Source organism: Narcine bancroftii, chromosome 11 (assembly GCF_036971445.1).
Source record: "Narcine bancroftii isolate sNarBan1 chromosome 11, sNarBan1.hap1, whole genome shotgun sequence".
In the NCBI taxonomy this organism is placed as follows: Eukaryota; Metazoa; Chordata; class Chondrichthyes; order Torpediniformes; family Narcinidae; genus Narcine; species Narcine bancroftii.
In genome coordinates, this window is record NC_091479.1 from 79,770,350 (window position 1) to 79,791,519 (window position 21,170).

The following is a 21,170-nucleotide window of genomic DNA, read 5'->3' on the forward strand; positions in this document are numbered from 1 at the left end:
GGCAGAGAAACCCCTCCATGAAAGCTCCGTGCATACAGCCCTTACTCTGCTGTCCGGAATTCTGGGAGGGCAGGTCCGCCATCACTCTCTCTCTCTCTCTCTCTCTGCAACTTTCCAACAGTCTTTATAAATTTAAAGAGGTTTATATAGGTCGACACAACACCAGGGGCCAAGGGCTCATCATTAATGCTTAATTATATTATATTCCATTTTGCTTAAATGGAAGATCATAATACATTGATCAGGATTTAGTTTATACCTTTTTAATTTTTTGTTTCCTTCACATTAATGCACTCATGCCAAAACATCATCAACATGTCATTACTTTGTCCCTGGATAGTCCATGTCCCTTTCACACTGAGCTAATCGCCACGCAGGTGTGAGATGACTCCAGGGGTGATACACCCTACCTAGGCAGTCCATCTCCAGGGTGAATTGAGGCATGTGTGCTGATTCACGAGTGTTCACACTTGCTCTTTAACCGGGTGCCAGTGTGAAAGGGGCAAGAGTGCCTTTGTGGCATCAGAGTGTCAAATTGACTGAGATGCTGCCAATAAAATGTCAATTACATTGGCCGATACCTGGCTTGCTGCAGGATTGAATCTTCAGCTCCTGTTCTTTACTGACTTGATATGGTCCTAAATTTCAGTCAGCCAATAAATAATTTTCAGATTTGTTCTCCACCCAGACATTATCTTCTCAGTTAGGTTCCTTCACAATTGCTAATGCTCAGGGGTCTTTTGATTTCACCAAGGTTCTCAGATTGTTGAACAAATTCTCTACCTTTAACATTGCCGTCTGTGATGATCATACTGTCTTCCAGCCCAGATTTTGGATCAGCAAGTATCAAAGTTAAAAGCAAATATGCACTTCCCGAATATGACAATGAGTTGGCTGAAGCATACAACGTGACATGTTTTCATTTTCTCCTCTACAAATGCCCTACTAGAGTAGCTAATCCCCAGACTCAATAAGTACATAAAAATATTCACAAGTTTTTGATAACTTGTAGCTTTTTAAACAACATATTCTCCTACATCACATTCTCAGATGGGGCACTACATTCACTTTCCCCTATTCCTGCAAGAGTTTGAGTGCAGTCCAAGTCGAGCAAAGGCTGAGTCAGATTGCTACACTTGAGAGCAAATCTGGAACGGACATTGTAGGGAACAAAGTTGGCTCCTGGGTGTGGAGTTGTGATGAATATCATGGATCATTACATGCCTGTAACACTTCATTCAAAAGCGGCAGGCGAGGCAAAGAACTGAAATTTGAGATGACTTGTAGTTTTTTTTAAAGTAAAGCAACAGAAATATACAGAGTGAGACTAAATAAAAATACAGCTGTTTTTTTTCAGACCCTGCTGCACATTTCTTCGACTCTGGTCCTAAACCACAGTCATGTGCTGTGGTTAGGTCCTGAAAGGTCACTGATTGATCCGAGGAGATCTCTACTTAAGCTAAGCATTTTGAACAAATGCAACCTCTCTGAATAAGTCAGGAAAACCAATAACCTCCACAAGAATGCATGAACAGTCCCAGGCAGGAGCAGCGCTAACTTGAATGTTCTTGCAGCATACTTCCAATTTTACTGCTGCTAAAGTCATGTTCTTAAACATCACACACAATTTGGCAAATTAAGTGACTGAACACGATAGAAAAGGAACTGATTTGTAAAAACGGACAGTGGTTGATAAAAGCGCAGAGCAAAAGTGTCCTGCGTGAGAGCAGCTTGAACTGCCGAGAACAACTACTGACCTGCTAATCCCCCTGTTTGTCTGGGATCAATCTTTCCATGACAATTTATGCCGAGTAGATATAAACAAACAAATTCAAATCTTCATCTATTCACTTTGAAATAAATAGAAAATATCTGTTCCTTTAAATAAATGTCATCCCACATACACTTAAGTGGTTCAGTGATAAATATTCATACAAGACACTAGTTCAACAGACAGGTTTCCAACATGGGACCCTTTTTGGAACTGATTATCTAAAAGCGAGAGATGGTCATTTCAATTGTCTTTTGGAAAAGAGTTAGGGGGTGAGTTTATGGATCATGTTGTGGGGGTGGGGTGGGAGAAACTCTTGTGAAATATTTGTGGGCTACTGCCTTTTCAAATTGTATGGACAAATTCATGCTTCCACCACCCCTATTTTTGTTACATTATTTTGATAACCTGCCAATAATAACTAGTCTTCTTATTTATTTTAGGTATTAAAATACCTAAAATTGCTCAAAATTCTGGACTTCTACTTCCTGCCCTACATTGTGATGGAGGTCTGAAATCCTACTGTAATATTCTCACCTTGTACATCTATCAATAAGACTATCCAGAATCCAAAGGCAATAGGTTTTTTCCATATTCCCTTCAACAGTTTAACTTAATTTTCTCCTTTGATTTTTCTGCTTTAACAGTCCTGGACTAGCTTCCAAAGTATTTTAACTCCAGTTTGATAGCATCAAGTAGAAATTGAGTATTACATTCACAAACTTCTTCCAATTAAGGAAATTACTGCAAAACAATACAGTTTTATAATGTTATCTATACTACAAGGTATGTGGATGGTGATCAATACTACTAAAGGCCAAAATCTCAACAGATTCATTGACATTAATTTCTTAAATAGATCCATGTTATTTCAAATTATAGGATATTGAGAGATGCAGAACTCATCTGGCACACTTAACATTTGCATGTCTATTATCTGTGTTATTCATGTAGACCAATTAGATCCTCGAACTAAATTGTTCTTTCGCCAAACACAAATAATGGTTGCAACTTACCAAATCCCAAATGTAAATAAGTTTTTGGACACCATCTTCAAACATTCAGATCCAGGTATCATATACAGAATTTCTGATTTGTTCAGTCATAAAAGTAACTGGCCACCACCGTTCCAACAATTCTCTCTCACTTAGCTATCGACTGCAATTCTTCCATAATAGAATCAATAACTGACCAAAGCATTCAGCAGTTGGAGGCAGCACGTGCTCTGAAATGCGTGGGAATTGACTGAGATGTCAAGCAAAGGCATATTCCAAATGAGAGAGACCACCCTCTGAAAACATCCTCATATACAAAACAATTGATAATAGGAAGTTAGTTTGATTGGATTGGAAGAATGTTTCACTTTCTACAAACACAGCAGGAATATGCAGCAAGTCCTGGCTAGAAACTAAACCAAAGTAGCACGATAAATGCACAAGCTGGAACTTGAGGCCACATTAAAAAGACTGTAGTTCAACATATTCCAAGCAATTCATCAAAGATCTACCAATAATATTAAAGTGCAACAAATGCATGTGCCTATACCAACTTCCAGATGTCCCCCTTCATTATAAATACAAACCAATCTCAAATGGGAGTGTTTTTCTGAATTGCAATTCAAAATAACAATGGAATCCGAGTGTTCCTGGCCTTAGCCTAACGTGTGCATTAAAAAAAAACACTGAAAAATCTAAGGCAACAAAACCTTTTTTAAAAAATATATTATAAACAGTTCATCCTACCCCTCCAACACCGATTTTGGTGTAAGTGAAAATTGGAAACAAGGGGCCCATATAAACAATGCCATGAATAATCTAAGATGTCTATTTAGTCACATGACTACAATGAGTGAGAAAAATATTAATATTCTGTGAATAATTAAAAAACCCTTGTAAACTTTTTTTCAAATTCTCCGACTTTGGGTGTGCATTCTACTGCAGATACCATCATTGCCTGCTCACGTCTGTCCACAATAGAAATATCCTACACTTGTAGCATATCATGTTTCAGAGATTACACACTGTTCCATGTAAATTCTCTGTCACTTCACATGTAATGCAAGGAAAAGATCTGCAGCAATTGAAAAGATGAGAGTCATGCAATCTCATGAGAAACATCTCACTGGCCCTACACAAAGCCCTGGAATACCTGGACAGTAAAGATGCATACACCAGGATGCTCCTTATCAACTACAGTTCGGCATTTAACACCATCACCCCCTCAGAATTGATCAGCAAACTCCAAGTTCTGGGAGTTAACACCCACAGTGTAATTGGATCATGGATTTCCTCATCTCCAGACCATAATCAGTGAAAATTGATAAGAATTTCTCCTCCACAATCTCCATCAGTACCGGAGCACTACAGGGCTGCATTCTTAGCCCCAATCTACTCATTTTACACCTACAACTGTAAATCGTAACACTATCTACAAAGTTGCTGACTATACCATGGTAGTGAGTTGTATAAAGGATGGGGATGAGTCAGAAAACAGGATGGAGATTGAAAACTTGGCTGAATGGTGCACCAACAACAACCTTGCACTCAATGTCACCAAAACCAAGAAGCTGATTGTTCACTTCAGGAAAGGAAAGCCAGAGCTTTACAACCCAATAATCATTGGGGGAAAATCAGAGGTGGAGAGGGTAAGCAAATAGGATCTTTCCTGGACCCAACACACCAATGGCATTGTAAAGAAAGCACACCAGCGCCTCTGCTTCCTCAGGAGTTTGCGGAGGTTTGTTATGGCACCAGAAACTCTTGCAAATTTCTACAAGGTGGTGAAAAGTGTACTGACTGGCTGCATCATGGTCTGGTATGAAAACATCAATACCCAAGTGTAAAGCCTTCCAAAAGGCAGTAGACACAGCCCAGGTCATCACAAGCAAAACCCTCCCCACGACTGAGTACACCTACAGGAAATGCTGTCATCGGAGAGTAGCAGCAATCATCAAAGACCCAAACCACCCATCACACATTCTGTTCTCACTGCTGCCATCAGTAAAGATGTATAGATGCCAAAAGACTTACACCAACAGGCTCAGGAACAGCTGCTACCCCTCCACTATCAGACTCCTCAACAACAAATTCAATCAGGGACTCATTTAAGGATTCTTACTTGTGCACTTAATTGATTTTCATTTGTTCTCTCTGTATTGCACAGTCAGTTTGTTTACATTTTTTATCTGTTACAGTTCTTTTATTTGTTTACATGTTTATGCTGTGCACAGTTTATTTTTTGCACTACCAATTAGGGATAATTCTGCCGTGCCTACAGACAAAAAGGAATCCCAAGGTTTGTATGTGATGTCTTGCATGTACTCTGACAATAAATCTGAAATCATAAACCTTCAATACTTGCAACTCTATCTTATCCACTAGGCCAGGATTTTGAGCTTCAGCTTGAGGGTCAGTTTACTTACTAAGAATAAGTTAACCTTTGAACAGAAAGAGCTTTTTCCTCTTTGTTAATTTAATTGGATCAAGGATACTCTTCTGTTACTGTTAGTTTAATATTGTTGAGTTCCTAAAAATTTAAGTGGTGTCACATTTAAATGAGCAATTTTATATGTAGAATTCTTGGTTTAAGTTGCACATTTGAATTCTACACATTTCTTTAATGCTCCTGGTCCAAGCTAAAATTAATATCCATAGACATTCAAGTTGCAGCCAATATGCTAGAGGATAGAGTTCATTAAGGATTATTTTGTGCACGTTTTGTCTTCAATGGTTTTTTGCAATACATCCTACACTCATTAAATTATACCACATTGATTTTTCCCCCAATTTCAATTAATTTTTGCATCTTTTTAATAGCAGTTGTGATCAATAAACTGAATACATCATCAATTGTAATTTAACATACCAGTATATCTACAAGATCTGTCAATCTGCCCATCACATAACCCCGACAACTCTCACTCACCGATCAGAAGGCTCTGAATTGTAAGTTGTTCCTGCCCAGTTTAATACCGCCAACTCATTGGCCATCATCCTGTTGGTAATAGGCATGTTCCTTCACCTGAGGTTAAAAAAAAATACAATAAACCAGTCAGGTTTATGTTACTATTAATAAAATCTGATAATAATAACCTTGCAACTACTAACATAGTACAATTCTAATGATTTTTAGCGAAGCTATTACTATGGCTTAATCCTAGTTTTAATACATTAGAATTATAAACTATTAATTGAAATGTTGGTAAGTCTGATTGAATCCATTTTCTCCACTCTCTCTATTGCTTCAGTGTACCCTTTTCTTAAAAAACTGCAGCTGCTTAATCTTATTTCACAAGATTCTTCCTGGAATAGATTTGAGAGATCAGATTACCTCATTTTTTTGTTGTGTAATTTGAAGAATTTAGGCACCACTTCAACAGCTATTTGCTCATTTTAGGATTTTCAAACTTCAACATTAATTGGGAGGTGGGGGGGGCAACTTGACACCATGTAATTTTCACTCTCGTTTACTTGTCACAGTAAATGAGCAAAACTGTTTGACTTAGTTTGTCCATAGAGATCATTTTGCTTAACATTCTGGGATTTATACATGTACTTCCTACATTGATAATTCCATTCCATGCAAGGAACTCGCTGATAATTTCCAAATAAACCACCCAGTTGAAACCTATAGCCCAATTTCTCACTGTATCCCAGTCTCAGAAATTACTCTGGTGAAGAAACTGTAAGTCCAGACCCAATCGGCAAATTTTCTGCTTATTATTGTCTCTAAGGCTAAGCTATACATCCAGGAGATGCCAATTTTAATATTTGTCCTCAATGATATGATGCCTAAAGAGGCAGGGGAACAGACATTGTTTTCCCCCTCTGATTGCTACTTAAAGTCTCTTCCCCCCCCCCCCGCCAATTCTAAAATGTCTCAGCATCAATTATTGCTGCCGGTTCTCTCTTTGTGAAGGAACATATTTGGTTTCTAGTTTTTGTCATACTCCTTCAAGATTATAAAGCACATTTTATGGTTGTGATCAAATAGATTCAGAGAATAGGATAAGCAATGTATTTAGATCACAGATATCCCTTGTGCAATGGTCTAGATTGACAACTTCATCCATGAGAATTCTGCCAGAGCTGAAATAAGCAAGCCCCATTATGTAACTGGATAGAAACTTAAGACAAGCCAGTCTTCTAGGTTTTAATGACATTAATAATTTAGACGTATAGCTTGGTAACAGGCCATTTCAGCCCATGAGCCCGTGCCACCCAATTTACACCCAATTAACCTACTCCCCCGGTATGTTTCGAACGGTGGGAGGAAACTTGAGCCCCCAGGTAAAATCCACAGAGACATGGGGAGAAATACAAAATCCTGACACACAGTGCGGGATTCGAAACCCGGTCCCGATCACTGGCGTCGTAAAGGCATTGTGCTAATTACTACACCAACCGTACCATACTACACTACCATGAACTGATAATAAACATAACGGGGGTGGAAAAATGCTTTCAATCATCCAAAAAAGGAATACAGGAAGTCAGCAAATAGAAAATGACACTTTGCAGGTTTGGTTCTTGGTCCACAGAAGTGTAGTTTATCCCAAATGGCCAGGAGAGAAGAGTTAAAACAATTTATGCAACCCTGATATATTACACAAAATGGTCCTGGGATCTAACATCAATTATTATACAGTGACCCTCTCATACCCAATCTGAACCTCAACCCTAACTATCACCTTCTATGATTCAAGTCCAAGTGCAAATTGACAAAAAGATTGGGTCTAATTTTAGTTCAGTACATAATTCAAACTTTGGATGTTGCTAGGTTTTCTTTCCTTGTCTGTTCCAAACCATTATTCTGTGCATTCTAAGTGTTGAATTATGATAATCCTATAAACGTGCTGATGAGAATGTGTCCTGTAATGCACGAGTCCCTGAGGGAAACTGGCAGGTGGGTGCTACCCAAACAGCTATTTAATTACAGGAAAATTAAGTTCAAGTTCAATTTTGTTTATCATCCAATCTGACAAAACAGAGTTCCAGATGGTCTGTTTAATGTCTGAAGGTCACTATTTGATCCATATCTTTACATTATTTTCTATAAGGTAACCTCGATCAGAAGGAAGGGTAGATTAGATTTAGTTTTAGGTTTTTTTGTTTACTTTTTTTCTTTTTTTTTCTTTTTTAGGGTTAGGGTTATATAGTTAAACTATAGTTGTCTTAGATCATATCATGAAGTTAGACAGAAATTACTCTGTGTCTTGAACAAAATATTGTATAATGCAACTTATTTGGTCTCTATCCAGAATTATTTTTAAGAAATAATGTTATGTAAACAAATATGTATTGGTATTTTGAATTATATTCATATTAATTTGTGATATGTATAGGATATGACATGCTATTTGTTACATTAGTAGACTTTGCTGTAGGATTTATATGTTAAATTCAATACAAATATTTTTAAAAGAAAACAGAATTCCCCGGTCCTCAGTGCAAAAACATGCAAACACACAACCAGACATCACACATATGCAGAACAAATATATAAAAAGAAATAAATATTGTTTAATAAATACTAGAGTCTTGGAGGGTTAGTGTGAGCAGTTCATCTAGTTGTTCAGCATTCTCACTGCCCGTGGGAAGAAGCTGTTTTTCAGCCTGGTGGCCTGCTGTCCCTGATACTCCTATATCTCTTTCCCAACAGGAGTAGCTGAAAGATGCTGTGTGCAGGGTGGAAGGGGCCTCAGTGATTTTCCACACCCTCTTCAGACAACGATCCTGGTAGATCACGTCGATGGGGGGGGGGGGGGGGGGGGGGCGGGGGGGGAAAAGAGGCTTCAATGATCCTTTCTGCCCGTCCTGTGGATTGACCTTTGATCCAATTCTCTACAACAACCATATCACAATGAGATGCAGCTGGCCAGGACGCTCTTGATAGAGCTCCTGTAGAAAGTTGATATGATGGAGGCTGGTAGGTTTGTCTGCTTGTCTTCTCAGGGAGTGCAGTCACTGTTTCACCTTCCTGACAAGTGAGGAGTTGTTGTGTGTCCAGGACCGGTCACTCGTTAAGTGAACTCCAAGGAACTTTGTGCTATCTACTCTCCATACTATCGAATTATTAATGTATAGTGAAAGGTGGTTGCTCCTGGTTCTTTTGAAGTCCAAGATCATCTCTTTCGTCTTGTCCACATTGAGACTTGGGTTGATATTCTCACACCATTTCTCAAGTTTTTCCACCTCTTCTTAAAAGAGCAACTCATCGTTGTTGCTGAAGAGGTCAACTAATGTTGAATCATCTGCAAACTTGATGGCTCTTTTGGAGCTGGATCTGGGCAACACAGTCTTGGGTCAGTGGCGTGAACAGGAGCGGATATAGTAATTAATGTTCTAGTACAAAACTGAGTCAAATCTACATTATAAAAATACAGTTAATCTACCTCTAGTTATTTAATTATTCACTTAGAACCGTTACAGGAAAATAAACAAAGGAATCTATCGTTTATTAGATATTGTTACAAAGCCCCTGCCTCTTTTTGGTTGGACTGTATTTAATTTAGCTGTTGGAAATGTGCCTTGTCATGGAGGAGATTGAGGAGGTAGCTGAAATCCCTGGAAATGATGTTTAATGAATTGATGCACTCGATGAGGATCATTTGCATTAAAGACATAGCTGGAAAGAATCACTGGCCTATTAGAGGGTGAAAGATAACAAATACAGTGCTGTTGATGTAGACTTGAGTTTAGATTTATGACTATGAAAAATACTTTCATGATCCTACCTATACTAAAGCCAGGCTGGTCACCACATTGCATAGACCATTATGTGCGACAGTGTTTTGGACTACAAGTCCAATACTGAAGGGACTACCCTTTCCCAAAACACCTTTGCTTGAATTCCTCTATGGGTGATACAGTGAGTCCCATATTCTTTATTTTGTAGAAAAGTCTGTGCCTTTGATACCTTATTCCCTACTCAGTATACCCTACTCAGTATTAATATTTACAGCTAATTTAAAAAAAACTGCTTTATGTGTCCTCCTTGACCAGCAGGAATAAACTTAGCCCAAGAATGAGTGAGCAGAGATTTCACACTATATTATACACCCACTGTATGAACTTCTTCTAAAAAGGTACATGCAAATCTTGCAAAGGCCCAAAGGGAAATACAGGGAATCTTGCATAGTTGCTCAACTCCAATCAAAGCTCATTATTCTGTTACAGTAAGAGTGAAATCAAAAGTGGATAACCATAGCAACACAATTGAAGATAAATAATAGGACAACACCATTGCCTGTCAAAAAAAGCCTCAAGAAAATATGCAAAATGTTCTATTTTTCCAGACACTACATTTCAGCTCTGGCAGTGTGCCCAGCACTGGGAAAAATTCAAACTCTCTTCCTGGCTTCTTCCTTTACTTATACGTCATTAACTAAATTAAACACACAAGGAGATCAGTTATTTTGTGACTAAATTTGGTCAAAAAAATTCTCATGACAATCACGAGCTGTATTAACCTGGGAAGATAATTCTTCAGCTTAGTTTGTTCATGAAGCAGCTGAGTGATTGAGCTAGTGTTTCAAATAGATTTTGTCCTCTGCTAAAATGGCCACAGAACAGAGAACTCTATTTCCTCTGTATAGCAGAGTGGTCCCACTATTTCTAAAGAAACATTTTGATCCCCCTGTGACAGAGATCATCTTGTGGCATAGATAATATAAAATGGAATTATTCAGTGCAGGGTCGGTTAGTAGGATTATATTTGACCTTCTGCTTCAACTCATTTTCCTTATCCCCATAATTTGCAGATTCTAAATATGTTCCCTGGGTGTCTAAAGTTGGTTGATCTCAGCCAAAAAAAAATGATAGTTTTAGTGCTGGTACGGGCAAGGATGGCAGGGAGAGGGGAGTTTGTGAGCTTACACAGGTGTTCATAGATTTAGAATGACACATCATCTTCCTTTTGAGGTTAGCAGGCATGGCTTCAAACAGGGCTAAATAACTTGGAGTTAGCCATTCACAAAACTAGTGATGAGATCAGGTCCAAGACAACATGCAGCATAGCCAGCAGTGGTCAGCAGTGGCCAGCCAGCAAATACAAGTTACTGAAGGAAGGTTATATTGGCTTTGGGCTGATTTAGCCACATATAGGTTAAGCATTATGATCCCAGTATTCATTTCCCAATGCCCTCCCAATTTACCACTTGATTATTTTCAAGGAAATATCTTAAGAGTATAATACAAACACAGCAGCCATTTTGTACGCAGAAAGATCCCACAGAAAAACGAGGTTTTTTTTTAGTGGAGATGAATTATTAATTACATTGTCAAAAGAGTTATCAGATCATTGCTACCTGTATTCAAGTTGAAAATATGACCAGAAATATTACACTCCTAGCAATGCATTCCTCTCTCAAAAGTGCACAAAAAAGTCTAATAGGAATTGAAGAGTATTCATAGCTATGCTCTGAATAATACTTCAGCCACATGTATTCATTTCACATACAGTCAGAGATTTCGATCTCGAGTCTGTGCTGTTGATGGGGGTCACCTGAGTGACCACCTGTGGTGGGATGGAGGGACAATTCACGAAGAGGACACAGAGTACATGCCATTAACTGGGTTGAGCCTTTCATTCCTGCACCACCTCTTCGGTCATTTTGATCAATGCTGGTTTGGTTGAATAAAGTTTATTTGCCAAGCCCAGTTAGACTGTATCCAGTTGCATTCAGGGAAGCTCAACTTTGCATAGGGAACCTCAAACAAATGATGCCCACCCCAACCATCCCACTGAAAAAAATGCAAAGTGATGTGCGCAAACCACATCACTTTGAGAAAGCATTTCCCACCCAACAAATCCACACTTTCACCTGAGAGGTCAAATGTGGAATTCTAGCATTTTGTGTAATTATCCTCTAACTAAATACTGAGTGGGGGCTAGAGCCTGATTAAACAGCATCACTGGGCAAGGATGTTTTTGTGGAAAAAAAAACACACACACAGTAAATGCTTGAGAAACTCAGCCAGTCTCGCAGCACCCAAAGGAGGCAAAGATATATTACCGACGTTTTGGGCCTGAGCCTTCAGTGTATAAGCAAAGGACAGAAGAGAATAAAGACTAAAGGGGGAGGAGTCCAAACCAACAAAGGGTATTAATTGGATATGATAAGAGGAGAGTGGATTTTGGCTCTGTGAAAGGAGACAGAGGGAAAAGAGAAGAGGGAGAGAGAAAAGAGGAGGAGAGGGAGAGGAGAAAGACTCACACACACAGCTGGGGGAAAAGGTGACAGGGGGAAAGGGGGGTTGTTTAACAGAAAGCAGGGGTCAATATTAATACTGTCCGTTGGTGCTCCCAGAATACGCATTGTGAACTTCTTCTCACCACGTTCTTTATTCCTCGGGTTCTAACAAATGGAATTCAGGAAAAGTGCAGAGTTATAACCTTGGACTATAGCCAGAATGCAACAATACCTGTGAAACAGGGCAAGCTTCTCAGAGGTTCTGCCCCAAAAACGTAAATTTTTCAGCCAGTGACATCCCATTAGATTGCAGAGAAACTCCCTGTACATGGTAGGAGATATCCCAAAGAGAAAGGTTGACAGAACACTTCATTGTAACAGTTCTGATGAAGTCAACCAATTAAAATGTGAACTACACCTTTTGTTCCTCCAGTCCATGCTTAGCATGGAACGTTACAGCACAGAAACAAGCCCTTCGACCCATCTATTCTGTGCCAAACTAATATTCTGCCTTGTCTCATTGAGCTACACCTGGACCATAACACCATGCCCCTCCTATTCATGTATCTCTCCAAATTTTTCTTAAATGTCAAAATTGACCCCACATTTACCAATTCAGCGGGCAGTTCGTTCCACACTCTCACCATTATCTGCATGAAGTTCCCCTTAATGTTCTCTTCCAACATTTCCCCTTTCACCCTAAAGCCATATCCTCCCATTCTTCTCTCCCCCATCCTCATGTTGTTTTTCTTTGAAATTTCCAGTATTAGTGGTGGCAACCTCAGCTCTTTAAATCAGAGGATTAGCCGAGCACGGGTCAAAATCTTCCCCAGTGAAAACTTTGACATTCCAAAGGGGCAAATAAAAGGTTAATCTTTAAATTTACATTTGCAGAGAAGACATTTCATACATTACAAGGGGAATCAGGTCAATGCTGAGGAGAATCTTGAGAGATGAGAAATTCTTGCCTCACAACAAGTTTAGGTATGCACACCTCTCCAGCTGATTAACTTTCTTGCTTTTCGTTTGTCAGTCTCGCTCCCTTGGGGATGATCCAAATGCATAAAGTAACTCAAGCAGGCCTCAAAATTATTCTCAAAGAGTTTGGCTAAAGGCCAGGCTCATAGAAAAGCAGCTGGAGAGAGAGAAAACCAGGATTCTTGTCTGTAGTATGTAAATCTTCAGGGAGCAGGCCAGTAAGTCAGTGTGCAGTCAGAGCCTCTAGGATTAAACATTGCCAGGAATAACCCATTGTCCGTTGAAACAAAAGCAGAAGCTCTCACAACCAAGGCAAAAGGGGCCATCTGGCTATGCTGCATGAAAACCAGCATTAAGAATGTGACCTGTGGTATATCATTATTTGTGCTAGCGAGACAGGCACTGGAAAGAAGCAGAGGACCATGCCCTGTGTGCAGAGGTTAAGTTTACATGCTGTACTGAATTTAACAGACAGGGAAGTTAACTCCTACTTCACCACAGGAATTGAAGAATCCAAAATTGATGTTACAGAAATTTTTTATATGTACCAACAGCTCATGACATAATTAAATCCATGAGGACCAAGATCTTCTCTCACTGCTCTATTTCTATACTTCTGCAAAATCTCTACTTGTTCACATTTTCTGACTTACAGAAGAGTTTCCAAAATTTTAATGTCAGATACATGTCCACTGAGGGAGTGGGAACAAAGACAGAATGACAATATGACTCCACTTATATCATAAACATATGCCAGAGTTGGTCACAATTATGGAGCCAACTACATGTGGAACAGTATGTTTCACTTTAACCAAATTACAGCAATTCTCAGACATACATTCTAAGTGCCTGCTGGCATTTTTGTGCCTGCACGTCTAGGAGCACAGATATCAGCACCCAACTCCACATCTACCTGCTGCTTTTAGAATGAGAAACAGGAAAAGCTGAGGATATTCTTGTGAGGAAAAAAACCTTCGTCCACAACCACATTGGGATCACTGTTCTTGGGCAAGGTGCCAACAGAAAGTACAAAATGTGCCCAAAATACACAAAAATATCCTCAACTAAAGTTCCCTGTAATATTTGTCACACCACCCCCCCAGTGTTTTATTAATATTACTGGGTGGCATTGTTAGTGTAGCGGTTAGTGCAACACTGCCTCAGTGCCAGCAACTGGGACCAGGGGTTCGAATCCCACACTGTCTGTTCTCCTCATGTCTGAATGGGTTTCCTCCAGGGGTTCCGGTTTCTTCCCACCGTTCAAAGTTGGGGTGGAGGGGGTTTGTAGGTCATTTGGGTGTAATTGGATGGACCAAAATGGCCTGTTACTGCACTGTATGTCTAAATTTTTTTTAAATTACATTTAAAAATTAGGTTACATGATGAGCTCATTCCCCCAGACCTCTGAGTGCAACTATCTGTCATAATCCTGAATTCATGAATGTTTTTGAGACTAAGAAAGCTTTTCTTCCCACATGGTTTGCATTTACTTGGCCTCTCAATCCAAACTTCAATGCCCCAACCACCCTCCCATCCTGTTCTACTCAGCACTCCCACTGCTGCCAACTTTGCCACCAATCCAACCCTACTTAGATCAGGAAAATATTCTAAAGTGTCATGGATACCCATTCACCACAAATAATAAACAAGTCTTCAAATCAGGAGTGATGACACACCTCCTCCACCATCATCCTCAACACTGGATCCCAGCAAGGTTGTATACTCAGTACCCCACTGTACTCCATGTACACCCATGGCTGGGTGGCCACACACAGATCCAATTCCATCTGTAAATTCATCACTGTTATACACAGCATCTCAAACAATGGCCAGTCAGAGTATAGAAGGTCAAGAGAGGGACTCATGGCTTGGTGCCAGGACAACAACCTCCCTCCCCCACCAATGTGAGCAAGACCAAGAGCTGGATATAGACTCCCAGAAGAGGGGCAGAGCTCCCCCTCCCCCACTGCATCAACATTAACAAGGTGAAGATAGTAGACAGTTTTAAGTTTTTTTTTAAATTTAGACATACAGCATGGTAACAGGCCATTTCCGCCCACAGGTCCCTGCCACATAATTTAAACCCAATTAACCTTTAGCCCCCAGTAAGTTTCAAACAGTGGGAGGAAACCAAAGCCACTGTGGAAAACCCACGCAGACATGGGGAGTACATACACAGACAGCACGGAATTCAAACCCAACCGTTAGCGCTGTAAATGCATTGCACTAACCGTTATGCCAAGCATGCCGCCCAGTGACTTGACCTGCACCCAAGGCTGCAGAAGTCCACTAGCACCTCTACATCCTCAGAATCTTGAGGAAGTTTGGTACGTCAACTGCATCCCTTAGAATGACATCTACAGATGCACCAACTAATGTATCCTATCAGGTTACATCACTGTCTGATAACCTAGTATAGGAACTGCTCTGCCTAAGACCACAGGAAATTGCAGGGAGTTGAGAACACAGCTCAGACCACACATACCCCCTCCTCTCCATCAACTCCATCTATACTTCCTGTTGTCTTGGAAAAGCAACAAACACTTTAAAAGACTCAACACAACCCCTCCACAATCTCTTCAAAACCCTCTTGTCTGGAAGAAGATTTACACGTTTGAGATCACTAATTTCAAGGACAGTTTGTCTTACTTTTATCAGACTTCTGAATGAATCTGACCATAGTATAATTATCTGCCTTTGCTCTGTACTGACTGATTTTGGTAGATAGTCAATCGGTGAATCACAAAGTAAAGATGTGTCTGCTGGCACCAATGCAAAGTCAACAGTTTCTGAACAGAAGTTCAATATGTAGTTTCATGGGTTTTGAAGCATTGGAAATCACCTGAACTCCAAAAAATAAAACATTTCCCATCCTTGGCATGTTGTGGCAGATTTCAGATTTATTGTTTGAGTAAAGTCAAGTTTATTATCATCTGATTGTACAAGTACAACCCAAAGAAACAGTGTTCTCCAGTCCTCGGAGCAAAATCATGCAGACATACAACCAGACACAAAACACATACAGACAGATAATAAGAGTGCATACATGACATCCTACAACCCTGAGATTCTTTTTCCTGTGGGCGATACAGATTTAACACTTATTGGTAGTGCAAAAAAGAAAACTGCATACAGCACATGCATGTAAACAAATAAAGAACTGTTAACAGATAACAAACAAATGTAAAAAAACTGACTGTCCAATGTGAAACACTCCTCTGCTGGATGAAACATTGCAATTATTACAAACTTCTGCGTTCAGAACTAAAATATTTAATTCATGGGTGATTTCAGTCTTCATTGAAGTCCTCTTGTCCAGGATTCATTATTTGCAAAGATAAGAGGCTACGTTATACTACAAGTTCTCATTCCAATTATCAAATATATTTGATGATTAGATATCGCTTCCATACTTCCTTACAATGCTGTACACATCTCCTAACACTTCCCTCCAATTCCACTAGCAGCCATCTTTATGTGGTTAATTTATAGTAGCCGATTTACCTAACCAGCATATCCTTGGGATATGGAGAGAAACCAAAACACAAGCAGGCAAATCTGTCCACTGGGCACACAGGATAACACTGGGTCAATGGGATTAATGTAAGTGGGCAAAGTCAGTATGAACAGTGGTGGGTTGAAAGGGCCCATTTCCATGCTAATGACACATCTGGTCAAAGAGAGAGTCTACAAACTGCACCAGGGATCAGAATGGAGTCCAGGTTATTGGAGCTGTGGGCCAGCAACACCATGTTCAGCATCTTTGTGCATTGTGTAAAACATGCAAGTCTGCAAACACAATGCTGGAGAAACTCAGCAGGTCACACAGTGTACTTTATATAGCAAAGGTAAAGGTACAAAACCAACGCTTTAGGCTGGAGTCCTTCGTCAAGTTAACTTGATGAAGAGCTCAGGACTAAAATGTTGGTTTTGTTTCTTTATCGTTGCAGGGTCACTTTTCTTCTCAGGATGTCTTCAAATAGCCAGTGAAAGGAGCCCAGTGTCACAGGTTGTTATCTGCAGAACAGAGCAGAAGGTGATATTGGCTGGTGCACCCATTGGGCCAGAGTCCTGCTCCCACATGGGACCAGCTCAGGTACTCCAAAGGAAAGGGCTCGATTAGATTAGCATATCTCATGGCTGAGTTCTGGTACTAATAGTCTGTGGTCTAGCAGGAGGTGGACCACAGGAATGGAGGCTAGTTTGGGTGCTGACTCAGACAAGTCCCAGTAGGGAGGATTTTAGAAGAAGGATCTCAAGTCTAGGAGCTTGGATTAGTGTTTGGCTCAAAAAGACGGGAAGGAGTATGCAGGAGGCTGTTCTTACATTCTCCTGGATACCAATGAAGAGCCAGGAGAACCTCACTTCCATTTGGCAGTGATTCGGTCTTTTAGGTCAGGCAACAGCAATGTCAGGGAAACCTGACAGCTGAAGCTGCAGGTGAGATCTTTAAGGAAGACAGGAATCTCAGTGCCTGCATTTTTTCCAGGTTGAGAAAGCAATGGCTTATGCATCTGAAGTTGAGGCACAGTCCTGGGCCTCCTACTAATGTTGAATCAACAGCATATTATCAGGGGCAGTGAAAGACATGAGTTTTTCCACCAGGGTTGAGGCAGCCTTGTGGTAAGTTTCATGCACTGGTGTTTGCAGGTTGGAGAGGCCATTATGAAAACCTTCATTTTGGTGAGCTCAGATTCATGAACACGGGTTGGGACGTCGCAGTCTGCAAAGACCCCAGTTCATCATGGGTACTCTGCTTCCAGAGCTGGAAGGTGGACACCCAAAGGAAGTCAAAGGGTTTCCAAAGTTACATGTGGTGAGTGGATATAGGTTCTTTTTTTTCAGCAAGTTTTCTTTAGAACCAGATATTTTGTTTCTTTAAAGTTGTCAATCTACTCGTGCAGCTTGTGCCAAGTTTAACCTAACCAACCACAGATTCTGTTCATGCTTTATTCTTTCTCCTTGCCCTCAGTTACCCTCATGAAGACACATGCACAGAAGTGGTCCCTTTTGCCCACCTTGTCCAGGCTGACCACGATGTTGGTCTATGCAAACTCCATTTGCCTCCATTAGGCCCTCATACCTCTACTTCTTTCCTATCCAAGTACCTGTTCAAATCCCTTAAAAACCCCACATTGTATCTGCCTCTCTCTGTCATTTTGTTCCATATAACTATTGCCATCAGTGTGGGAAACCCTGCCCTTTAGATCTCCTGTAAAATTCTGACCCAAAATATTAACCTTTTTTTTTAAGCTTCCCCCACCCAAAGAAAAAGATTCGACAATGTACCAGATTTACGCCCCTCAATTTTATAAACCTCTATAAGATTACCCCTCAGCCTCCTGTGATTCAGAAAGAATAAACTCAGGCTATCCAAATTTTCCTTTAAGGCAGGCAACAACCTTGTTAATTCCTTTTACATTTTTACAAATCCAACACATCCTGTGGTGTAGTGATAAGATCAGTTGCCAAGGCTTCAAGTGTGGCCTGAATAATTGTACAGCTGCAACATGACATCCCAACTCTTGCATCCAATGTCTTGGCCTGTGCACACAAGCATGGAGAATGCCCTCTTCACTTTCCTATCTGCATGTCACCATTTCCAGAGAACTATGAAAGTTGCTCTGTACATTGCCATTTACTGTACATGACCTGTTAGTATGTCAGGTTTCAAAATGCATTACCTCAAATGTACAGCTTCATCTGCCACCACCACACCCAACTTTCTAGCAGACCAGTGTTCCTTGGTATCCTTTCACAACCTTCTGCACTATCTACTTCTCCATGAATATTTGTGTTGACTTATCAAGCTACCATCACAAGGCCACCTGGGAATTACTCAAGCTAAATTTGTGTTGTCTGGCATTAGAAATTAATCATTGCTATTATCAGGCTCCCTTTAGAGCCAAGATTTAATTTAGCGATGACAGTGGATTCATGCAGAATTATGTTTTGAAATAGGGACTTGCTGTAAAGACAGAGTTTCATCACAAATTGTATCACTACAAAATGGCCCCATAATGAGTAAACATGCCATCGGCAGAGGCCTAGTGACTGAACTGACATCAGATGCCAATGCAGTTTGGCATCTTGAAGCTTCAACACCCGTTGTTTAAAACATAAATGTTCACCTTTCAAAAGTTACTATTGGGAGAAGAATCTCAATAAAAGGAAGAGACAGATTTGTCTGGCCCAAGGGCCTCATTGTGAAAGAAACACAGCCATGGAACTGTGCAAAGATATCATGGAATCAGGAGGACCCAAGTATGGCTGACAGTGTGATATTAGGTCTGTAATTATACAGGGACAGCTCCTTCCCCTCTGCCATCAGATTTCTGAATGGTCCAATAAACCAGGGATAATACCTCACTTTCTCTTATTTTCTTGCACTATTTATTGATTTATAGCAATATTTGCACTGGAATCCTGCCGCAAAATGACATGTTCACGTCAGTAAATTCTGATACAAATTGATATAATCAAATGGATTACATTATTAGGTGCACAAAGGCATCAGCTGCAAACTGTCCCTGTTCTGACCTCGGCATTTTCCTGATCCAAATTTCACTTGACCATTAAGTGTTCTAAGTGGGCGATGCAATAAGGGCTTAAAGAGTTGGGAAATGAAAGGATACCATTGAGATATTCAGTCTCCGAAATTAATTCAAGATGTAGAAGGTGGTAGGCTTGAAACTTAAGTAAGCATGTTGTCAATGAGGAATCAAAAACATTTTTCCAAGCTTCACAATGATCTGGACTCGGAGTTACTCAATTATCTATTTATTTCTAAGTAAGCTTCTGTTACAATGTCTGGCTGAAAGTGAGCATTAAAGTAGGATCTCAGCCTGCTGTTTAAGAGAATGCCTCTGGCCATTTTTTGTTCAAGAACTTCCTGGAAATCAATGTCAATTTTGCAGCATGGGTGCACTGTAAAGGTAAAGTAATTTATGCCTCCAACAGACTGAAAATTATTCTTTTAATAATATAGTAGTCTGAATAACCTTGCCGATGCATAAATGTTTTTTGAATAAGTGTGCAGGAAGTGGGCGCATTCATTGCAAGGTTTGAGCAAGTCCAGCATGGCATTGCCATTGGAGAGGATAGGAACTAAGTGGTTTCTCACCATCATTGCCCTGCTGTGAAGCTCCCTGCATTCACCCTGGGGTATCTCTTCGCCCTGCCGTTTCTGCCTCTTTTGCCTGCTGGTTCACCCCTTCTCTTGTTTATCTGTATCAGACAATACCACCTGATCCAATAGACAAATGATTCAGTTCAAAGAATGACAACTTGTTGCTAAATCATCGCAAAACACAACCAGGATAATGCCTCCTCGTGTTGACAGAGTCGCTGACACTGATGTGGTGGCAACTGTAGAGTTGCTCTCCTGGTGCATTGGAGGTGCTAGTGGAAATAGATCTTTCAGGGCAGCCCAGTGCACCACAGGCAAAAAAAGTCATGTAGCTGCAATAGACTGAGAATGTGTTATGAGAGCTGCTCGCAAACCCAAAATTGACAAAAGTGAAAACACAATGCTGGAGAAACTCAGCAGGTCAAACAGTGTATTTTATATAGCAAAGATAAAAATGTATAAATTACATTTCAGGCTTGAGCCCTTCAGCAAGGTGGGAGCTCAAGCCAAAACGATGGTTATGTATTTTTATCTTTGCTATATGAAAGACACTAGCCCCTTTCACACTGCCAACCCGCTAAATAGGTATGTGAATGATCTGTGATGAAATAGTGGGTGGGCTGTTCACACTGGACCGTAAAATCCCAGATCCGTGAGCCCTTTAAATACCCGGTATTGCGGAGCTAAAGTGTGACATCCTGAGTGACGTATTACATACACACAGGGCAGCGAAATCATAGCGGGAATAAAGCACAATGAGCATGGGAAAAAATGCAGCAATTTAATAAGACATACTCACACAATTTTTAAAGGTTGTGGGAAAATCTACTGAAGTGGGCTTCAAACAGAGGACAAACCTACAGACCAGCTCCCTCACAATCTGGCAGACCTAGTGTCAAATCTAGGTCCCTGAGTCTACAGGTGACCCTCTCATATAAGAGACCATCCTTTGTGGTGCCTGTTATGTTTGGAGATTTTCTCCTCGGCCCTTATCGAGGAGCTCTCACACCTCCCGGTCTCCCGAGTTGGCCACACACTAATACTAAAAGTACACTAACACTATACACTAATACTGACATCTACTCAAAAAACCTTCAAAA

At 40.3% G+C, this 21,170-nt stretch overlaps 1 protein-coding gene across 10 annotated transcripts in view; it reads right to left on the bottom strand.

Moving 5' to 3' along the window:
- LOC138745991 (DENN domain-containing protein 2A) overlaps positions 1–21,170 on the bottom strand; it is a 153,846-nt gene that overhangs the window by 49,642 nt on the left and 83,034 nt on the right. For 9 of the 10 annotated variants that reach the window (XR_011346643.1, XR_011346644.1, XM_069903643.1 and 6 more), the window contains one exon: positions 5,696–5,791. Coding sequence is in view for 8 of the 10 variants with exons in the window: in XM_069903643.1 (XP_069759744.1) it covers positions 5,696–5,781 (86 nt within the window). In the remaining 2 variants the exon portion in view is untranslated. Of the gene's footprint in view, positions 1–5,695; positions 5,792–12,873; positions 12,896–21,170 lie in introns of those variants that run through there. The other variant, XM_069903646.1, reaches the window with a different exon arrangement.